At 42.9% G+C, this 9785-nt stretch overlaps 1 protein-coding gene across 5 annotated transcripts in view; it reads right to left on the bottom strand.

Moving 5' to 3' along the window:
* EIF2A (eukaryotic translation initiation factor 2A) overlaps positions 1-4619 on the bottom strand; it is a 27358-nt gene extending 22739 nt beyond the window's left edge. For 2 of the 5 annotated variants that reach the window (XM_025192995.1, XM_025192996.1), the window contains exons 1-3: positions 3979-4616; positions 3420-3494; positions 1684-1802 (exon numbers count right to left, since the gene is read on the bottom strand). In XM_025192995.1, the coding sequence (XP_025048780.1) occupies positions 1684-1802; positions 3420-3494; positions 3979-4025 (241 nt within the window). In that variant the 5' untranslated portion in view covers positions 4026-4616. Of the gene's footprint in view, positions 1-1425; positions 1538-1683; positions 1803-3419; positions 3495-3978 lie in introns of those variants that run through there. The other 3 variants (XM_025192994.1, XM_025192997.1, XM_025192999.1) reach the window with 3 other exon arrangements.
* Positions 4620-9785: the final 5166 nt, after the last annotated feature.

Here is a 9785-nt window from a genome sequence, read left to right as displayed (position 1 = left end):
GGGGGGGGTGCCAGCAGCTCCCACTGCTGCGTGCACCCCCCAGGGAGTCACAGAGGGCACGCGCTCCCTGGATTTGTGTGCGGGGCGAGGATGGGCTGCCTGCTGCAGGCTTGGGGACAAGGGCTGTGCCAGCTTCTTCCTATCTGGCATGCTGTGCCAGGGCTGCACTCAGAGTGGGTGACGGCAGTGGTGCTACAGGGTGGGCCATAGCCCCCCCTGTAGATCCCCCTCTCAGTGCTGCTGTCTGCCCTGCCCCGAGCACAGCCCCAGCCCAGCCCCCTCCCGCTGAGAAGAGGGCAGCACAGCCCCAAGCCCACAGCAGGAAGCCCAGCCTTGTCCCACACATATCCAGGGGGCACACACCCCCTGCACCTCCCCTGGAGGTGTGCGCAGTGGCGGGAGGCACCCCTAGATGAACCACCTGTGGCTCCATCCTGCACCCCACCCTGGCTGGGCAGTGCCTGCTCCATCCCCACTCCCTCCCTGACTATGGGGGGCTCTGATGTGCCCCCACAAACTCCCCTGCCCGCTCCTATGCCCCCTCCCCCACACAGACTTACTGTTCTCCAAGCTGCCGGGCTGCATTCCTGGTTGCATTCATGCTGCAGCTGCTTGCCTGCATGCAACGTTTATTGGTGACATTATCAGGCATATTGGCTCAAAAAAGTCTATTGCCAATAATGTCAATTTTCCTTTTATTGATGCCGATACAATATGCACTGATATACTGGTGCACCTCTAGAAAGGCTTTCATCTATTCCATCTCTTGAACAGGGATTTTTTTGGTGCAACTCCACACCTCTTTTTATTTTAAAACCTGGGAGCAATGCTCCTCCACTGTACTATACTTACAGGTCATTACCAGCATCCAACTACTGGTCACCTCCTTACAGTTCTCAGAATAAAGCCATCAGGACTAAGGTAGTAGGTCTTAAAAATTCCATCAAAACCTTAAGAAAGCTACCCCCTAGGCATACGATGGAAAAGTAAACTCTCCATATCCTCTAGGTTGTGTTCCCCCATGAAAGTATCATTCACAGTGTCCATTACCTTTATATTCACAGCCATATTTGTATCCTATTCAAAACAGCCCTCCTTGTTCTCAAGAACTGCCATGACTCACTGCACCCCTCTCCTCATTATGCACAACATATCTACAAGCCTGTCTCTGCAAAGCTGTGTATTTGGGACTAAGCACAACTCCATGACTTCCCACATCTGACACCTGTTCTTTCATCCAATCACTCTTCAAACCCACACAGAAGTCCATCTCTCTCTAGTTTATAATAAACTCTTTCTATAAGATGTCTTATGATTCCTTGTCCCTCCCTGAACATATACTGTCTGGATGGCATTTCAATGTGCTCAAAAATGCTGTACATGTTAACAACAACTGTTAATTCTTTAATGTAAAGTTTACTCAACAGATCAGATTGCTGTTCAATCCAGTCTGGTAACTCCATCAAGTAGTGGTCAATACCAGATGCTTTCAGAAGATGGCACCATCTTTCAAGTACTTAACCAACCACTTCATTTTCTATACAAGGAGGAAACACTTTTTTTAAACCTCTTTGCCAAATTGCAATGCTAATCAAAGCTACTCGGCAACAAGACATCAAACTGGATTCAGCTGGAGTATGTATTTTTTTCAGTATGTACTTTTACAGATGGGAAAATACTCACTTGTGTACGCCTGCCATGTTGCCAGGACAATATTCTTTGGCGAGAGTTCAAGGCAAACTGCCTTTGGAAGATCAAATGAATGCACTAACTCAGCACTGGTGACATTCACAATATTTACTCTGGAACCAAGAAAGGTCATTGCAACAAAGCATGATTAGAGTGGTTAATTAATACCCAGAGTCACTCTCACATGTTTGGCTGTTCTAGAGCTGTTCTGAATTTAGCAGATGCATGAAGTTCCCAGCTCCCTTGGCTAAATATTCATATAAAACACATTGTAAGATCACATATCCAAGTGGACAAACAATGTAATTAATAAGTAAAATACTCAGATCTAAAATGTATTTCTTGATCTGCAACATTTGAATTCGAACTTAATAAAACAGCCACAAAAAGAAAAAACAAACTCTTGCCTATGTTCTTTTAATGTTAAAGCTGGGTCACAGACAGACAAGAGCAAAAAGAACTGTTGTATCTGGAAGATCTTGCATTGAAGGTTTCAGGCATTTATTTTATATATTGTTTCATGTTCAGAGATCACGTAGATCAGTGATAAAGTAAATTAAACAACCATGGTCGGGTAGCAGCCATGGACATAGCATGTTAATTGTGATTAGAGACTAGCAGAAATTTGGGACCCAAAGAACAACAGAAAAGTAGAATGAAATGCTATTTAACCTGTGACAGCCTCCAGGAACTGGATTAAGAGACTCCTCCCTACCAGCTGCATTCACTGGCTCTCTTCAGTGATTGTAAACAAAACAAAGCCAAGCTTCAAAGGGACTGATGGATTCCGTTTTATTTTTTATTAAATTTACAATGAACTTCTAAGAATTTGTTGTCTAAGATACTAATCCTATGCAGCAGCAACTACATTGCTACACTATGTAGTACTTTTTAAAACACTTTAATTGAAAAGTTTACTAAAGATGAGAGAAGTAAGGTTTTTTCTGGTGATATCTTTTATTACAGAAACTGTATCGCTGGAAGGGACAGTCATAACAATATTCTGACCTTATTGAAATGAATCTCTCCAGGTGATTGAAACTACTGCGGGGGGTGCTACTTAAACGCCCAAACAAGTGCTTATCTAATCTCTCCACTTGCTACCAATGAACTTCATACTAGGAAGCAACTCAATTTAGCCAATAATTATGGGCCCTGTGAAATGCTTTAATTCCTACCAACTTTTCAGGTGGCACCAGTATATCTAGTAGTTCAGGCCTGATTTTTTTCAGGTACCACCTTTTAAAAAATTATTGCTTATTGTACTGAAAAATCTAACTTTGGTTGACAGATATAAAGTAACTGCAGATAGCCCAAATATTCAGAAAAAAATTCCCTCCCCATCAAAAGCAATCTCTTTTACCTGATTTTCAAGAGTTTTGCCTAAAAACAGTTCTGCAACCCTACTGCATTGAAGGTCATGGGTAAACTCCCAGGCCTAGGAGTTGGACATATATCTTATGGGAAATATGAACAGAAAACAGAAATTCTAATACCGCACATTCAGGTACCATGATAATAGTGACCTAATAAATGTGTGAAAACAACTGTAAACAATGTACCCGCTAATTACGAAACTAACCTACCCCTGGCAACTGAAGGGCAAAAAACTGTCTTTATAAAATACACACAAACACTTCCATTTACAACCGCACATTACAGAGGGCAGAAGTATCAATATTTCTTAACATAAATGAAATGAAGTTATTAGTAATAAAATGTGCACTGACTTTTCTCCATTGCACCAAGCAAAGAGAGAACCATCCTGGCTGAATGTAAAAGCTTTGCAGTTTTTCCCAGCATCCCTAAAAGACATAACCAAACATAACAAACACACATGAGGCTTTCACAAAACAAGAACAACAGTAGTAGTACAACCAGTTTTCAATACGTACTAGTGTATAGGCAAAAATGAATCCATCTACTCCACCAATCTGCTAGATTATTGACAGTGGGTGAAGTCATTCACTGCTCAATATTACTGCTCAGTATTACCACTGTCATTTTATTAAAGGTTTTTTTAATGTAAATGCAACAATTCTGATTTTATATTCACTCTAAATTTAAAATGTGTATATTGAGGGGGGAGGGGAAACACTGTTTATTCTCTGCAAAAGATCCAAAATGCCTAAGAAGAGCACACAGCAACTGCTGCAGCTTCCTTAGCCTGATGAAGGGTTTTTGAACCCGAAAGCTTGCTTAATAACTATTCTCCAACCATTTGGGTTGGTCTAATAAAAGATATCAAATTCACCCAAGGAACCTTGTCTGCCTAAAACAAAAAAGTACCTTTCAAACGTTGCATTTTCTGTAAAACTAGGTGGTCCATTCACCATGTAGAGTCCTTTGGATCCTCTCACTGGAAGAGAAAGGCTACATGTTATTCATTTTGAAAATGGATAAAGGTCTGAAGCCAAGGCTTAGTTCTCCCTCACCAATTATGAAGCTGAGGTTCCATCGTTTATGGATTTTGGAGCAGGCGGCCTCAACAGAAAGTCCTGTAGCATCTCAAACCCTCTAATTTGCTCTGCAGTAAGCACTATTCTACAGCAAATTGTTTTCTTTAGGTTATAAAGAAAAGCTTAAACATAAAATATCTTTATTAATGGAAGCACTAAGTGTGCTACATGCTACCTCTGCAAAACGAACTGAACAAAACTGAACTGAAAGATATTCTTACATAAGGATGGGAAATTTCCTTAAATAAGGCCTGATTCTACAAAGGGTTGAGTAGCCTCTCTATTCCCAGGAATCTTCCAGAAAGCACCTGACTAAGACTTCACAACTTCCATTAACGTAGAACTTGCACAGTAATAGCCCCATAGGTTGGAATAAAAATGCTCTCTGAATATTCCCTAAATTGAAGTTTAACCGACAAAATATAAGATTCATAGACATTAGGGCTGGAAGGGACCTCAGAAGATCATCGAGACTAGCCCCCTGCCCCAGGGACAGGAAGTCAGCTGGGGTCATAGGATCCCAGCAAGATAAGCATCCAATTGTCTCTTGAAGGTGTTCAAAGTAGGTGCTTGAACCACCTCTGGCGGCAGTCTATTCCAAACCTTGGGGGCTTGGACAGTAAAGAAGTTCTTCCTTATGTCCAGCCCGAAACGGTCATGGAGGAGTTTGTGAACCGTCTGACCTCATCATCCCTTGGGGCGCTCTGGTGAACAGACGTTTCCCCAGATCCTGGTGAGCACCCCTGATAAACTTATAGGTGGCCACCAGTGCCCTCCTGAGCTTGCACTTTTCCAGGCTGAAGAGTCCCATGGCTCTCAGCCTCTCATCATAAGGTCTGTTTTCCTGACCTCTGATCATGCACATGGCTCTCCTCTGCACCCTCTCAAGCTTCTCCACATCCTTTTTAAATTGTAGAGCCCAAAACTGGACGCAGCACTCCAGCTGACATCAGGCCCTTGGTCAGAAACGTAACCCCCTATTATAACATTGTTTCTATGGGAAAATCAGATTCAACTTGCATCATTTCGACTTACCGTGCCTTTTCCAGGAACGTAACCCACTGTAAGTGCAAGGACTGCCTGTATTATTAATGACCTCAAAATTAAACTCCTAGAACAGCAACCAAGTAATAAATATTGATAGGAAATGGAATGTGAATTCTTGAATATAGATGAGGCCTTGTTTCTCTTATTAACAAGCCAATCAAAAATTGGTCTACCTGGAAGACCTCTGTAGCAACCCCCTCCCCCACCGCCAAACAGCATAGCTTAATTGACTTTTCAAAAGTGTTCCTGAAAGCTCTCACACTTGTTTCTGAAATTATAAAACAAATTTAATAACCACAGTTAAAAATGTATTTCATGATAATAGAACTGCATAAGCTTTTAAATCTTGAATATCCCCAATAAATATGAATAATTGTTTGGTTTTTTTTAAAGTAGTAACTTTACCTTTGTTGCAGGATTTCAGTAACAACCAGGAATTCTTATATCCTCATAGAAGCACATTTGGAATAATTACATATACAGAATATTTAAATACCTAACATGTTTTTAATGCAACCCAATGATGAGGTAAGTGTCTATGCAAACCAGTTACGATCTGCAAAAACTACTCACTGACTTACTTGTTGTAAATCAGATACAGATACTGTAATTCTACAGACGTTAATGAGAAAGAGCCACTTCCTTCTCTTTTTTAATCCTAACATAAGAAGTAAATTAGTGTTTTCATTCGATGTTTTTAAGGTACAATTTGGAGTATTTCTGCGATCATTTTTGGAATCTTCTGCATAACCAGATTCACAAACGCAGCACCACTAATTTCTCAGGTATCTAACAGGATGACTGCCCAGTCACATAATATTTTGCCCAAACCGATAGAAAAGCATAGCTAATGTAAATGGATATTTACTTTAGTCATGTCTTAATCATGTCCAATACCTTCAAAATTCCTCTGGAAAAATACCACTGGAGAAGTCCACTTTCCAAATGACTTCAGCCTTTTATTTTTGGAGTTCTGCAATACAGTGTCATGCATTCCTATACTCCTCTACCCCATACCAGCCTGGCACTGGTAGTAAAATTAAATACAGTGGGAAGCCATCATACTTAAAATACCTTTGCATGTTTTACATGAAAGGTACAACCTACGTGTTAACTTAATGGATTATTTTATTAAGATTTTCCCACTGACAAAAAAAAAAAAAAAAATGGAACTCATACCTAACCAGAGTTCTTTACATCACTTGTAGTACTATTTCCCTTGAGTGAGATTTCAAGGGATGTGAATTCAAAGTAGAATTTGGAGCACTAACAATTTAAAACAGCTTAATTTTGACTTTGGAAAAGTATACCTTCACTAAGCTACAAATGCAGGAATTATTTCACTTTAATGATATAAACAGAATTATTAATACATATACAGCAGACCCAAAGCTCTTCTGAACACATTTCTACCATTCTTTTCACCTCTTTAAATATCAATTACTTATTAGCAACCAGTTGCTGCAAATGGCCAGTCCCTTTCAAGTACAACTTATCTAAGGCAACAGACAACCTATACCAGTAGTCACTAACTGGTAGATCATGAATGACTGGTCGATTTTGGAGCCTCTGACAGTCTCAGTCTCGGGGAGCTGAGTGCATGTGCGTATGCATGCGCCTCAGTCCTGCCCAGCAGGTCAGTCTGTGGTAGAGGGAAGAGGCGGAGAGGGAAATAGATTGAGGCTCCCCTCAGTGAGCAAGAGGCAGGGATTGCGGCAAGTAGGACACCAGCTGGACTGGGTAGTGGAACAATCAGAGCCCGGGTGGCTCATCCAGGTGCGAAGTGGGGGCTTCTGCTGCTGCACACACCCCAGCAGAGGCCCGGGGGGCACATGCCCCTCAATCCGTGCACAGGACGGAGACAGCTGCCACTGTGCACTGGTTTCTGGGCCTCAAGCCCTGCTGCAGCTGCCTCAGGAGCGGTGCAACACTATGTGCATCCCACCACTGGGCAGGCCAGGGGGCGTGGCTCAGGTAGATCCTGGGCTGCACTTTCTCAAGAAGTGATCTTCTGCTTAAAAAGGTTGGAGACCACTGACCTACACTAACATCGAGAAGTTGAATATTATCACAAAGTCAGAACAGGGCTAGAAGCCATATTATAAAGGGTTACTTATCATAGCCATCGCAAAAAACCTAGTGTTGGCTACAAAGCACCAACTCACAGGATCATCATAAAATTCTGGTTTATTAGATGGATGCAAAAGTCAGACCATAAACCTTGGTGCTGATCCCCTCAAACACACACACACACACACATTCATGCACACATATACACTCACAGTAACTAGCTCTGACACTGAGCACTGGTGTCAAGATATACCTATCCCCAAGCGCTGGAGTCTACCGTCAATGGCCAGTCGAGGCTTCTTTCAGTGCGATGTTGCTGCAGAAGTGGGTTGCCGGCTGGTCCTTCTGAGGGCGCCACTGGGGGGTCACTCTTCGCTGCCTTTTATCCCTCTCTGGCAGACTTTGGTGACTCACCAATTCTAGGGCTTATGCAATCCAGGGGTCGTTAACTTCGAGGGACATCCCTCTTGCTAGCTGCTGGATGGCAGCTGTCAGCCCCAGGGGTCATGTTCGCACGTACGTGCAGTGTCAGGAGTCCATTGATGAATTTTGATCAATTCACTGCCATGATGAATAGAGCTCTGGAAGTGGTTGATCAGGGGGCATTTCAGCCCCAAGGGTCTGTTTCCAGCGTTGATTAGTTCAAACGGGGGCTCCCGTACCTTTTCCAGGAAGTTTCTGGGAATTCCTGGCTCTTTATTGATTCTTTCTTTTCCTTGGTCTCTGATTTTGTAGGTATTAATTGCCGCTCATTAACATACTTATCCAGACTAGCTACTGTGTAACACAATCAACCATGATTCATTTAGGGACCTGCTCCATACAGAGATTCCTGCTCTTGCTAACATTGTTACATGGTACAACTTACTTTTAAACTTAAAGTACATTTGTAAAAGCATCTACAAGCTCTATTTTCACTACAAATACACCTTATATAAAAATAATAATGATATGATAAAAGAAAGAGAGAGAGGAAGGAAGAAAAGGTAGAAAAGAGAAAGCATCCCCAAAAGGGGGCAAATACTAAGAGGGGCTTTTGCCACATGGAGGAGCTTCACGTTTGAGGGGGGGCAGACAAAAGGGTTTCGTGCTACATTATAACTAGACCAGCGTTTCCCAACCAGTGTGCCAGGCCAGTGTCCGGCTGGCTGCATGCCCCACCCCCCATGTCCCGTATGCCGCAGTGCTTATCTATTTAAGTAAACGTGCCATGGGGCAAAAAAAAAAATTGGAAACACTGAACTAGACTATGCTGCAAGTCCCTCAAGAACATTAAAACAAAAAACTTAAAAGCACATATTCTTCTATTAGTGCTTCATTTTTCAGCTCTAGTCATTACAAAAAAATCCAAAGAACAATGAAATTACTTTCTTTCAAATGAAGTAAGTACAATGAACAAAAATAAGAAGTTCTGTGTCACTTGTCAGCATGTATCAAAACTAAATGTATATAGAGACTGGCTGATAAAAAGAATATCCTATATTCAAAAGTTTGCCTAACTGTATCCCAGCTATACAGCTAGTCCAATCAAAGATATCACCCTAAGAAATCCTTGCCTCTGATTAAAAAATAACAACAACTATACCCAGAACAAATAAAAATGGTACTATTGTCAATAAAATTAGAGTAAAGGCACAAGTTTTCAATAAAAATCTCTGTTCTGTATTTGGGGGAAAAGCTAAAAAGCACTTGTATCATAATAATGAGAAATATTTTTTAATTTCAACAGTAACTTAAGGGATGTTCTCCACCTGCTCGCACATTTATACATCTTTTAATTAGGGGTGCACCAATAAAGATTTTTTGGGAGGCTACTGATGGCCGATTATTTGAGATACACCGATACACTGGCACCAATAAAAGGAAAATTAACAGCATGAGCAATCAGCTTTTTTTGGTTGATGAGGCCAATAATGCCGCTGATACTGTGTGCACACATGCAGCCGCAGCAATCATACAGCCAGCCCAGCAGCTTGAAAAGCAGTGTCTGGCTGGTAAGTCTTTTTGGGGAGAAGGGGTGCGGGGAGGGAAGAGGCATTGCGGGGACAATTTGAGGCCCCTGAGGTGAGGGAGTGGGGCTGGGGCAGGCGCTATCCAGCCAGGGCGGGGGCGCAGAATGAGCCATATCAACCGATACCAATCCAATTCCTGATATGGAGCCTGGCAGCTTGGAGATCAGCATCCAGCTGGCAAGTTTTTTGGGGGGAGAGGGGGAAAGGGCATGGGAGAGAACAGATGAAGGCCCCCACAGTGAGGGAGGGAGTGGGGCTGGGGCAGGGAACGAGATGGAGCCGCGCGAGGTTCGTCCAGGGGATGTGCGGAGGGGGCAGATCCTGCTGCTATACAACCCCGGGAGAGCCACAGGGGGTGTATGCCCCCAAGATCTGTGGGTGGGGGGCGAGGGTGGCCTGCCACTAGGGGCTGGGGGCAGCGCTAGGCTCTTCCTGGTGGGGATGCTGGACCAGGGCTATGCTCGGGGTGGGTGGCAGTGGCATTGGGGTGGGGGGGGAGCTACGGAAT

This window comes from Alligator sinensis, unplaced genomic scaffold (genome assembly GCF_000455745.1).
Source record: "Alligator sinensis unplaced genomic scaffold, ASM45574v1 scaffold1009_1, whole genome shotgun sequence".
NCBI lineage: Eukaryota > Metazoa > Chordata > Crocodylia > Alligatoridae > Alligator > Alligator sinensis.
The sequence above is the reverse complement of the archived record's forward strand: the minus strand, read 5'-3'. Positions and strand labels throughout refer to the sequence as shown.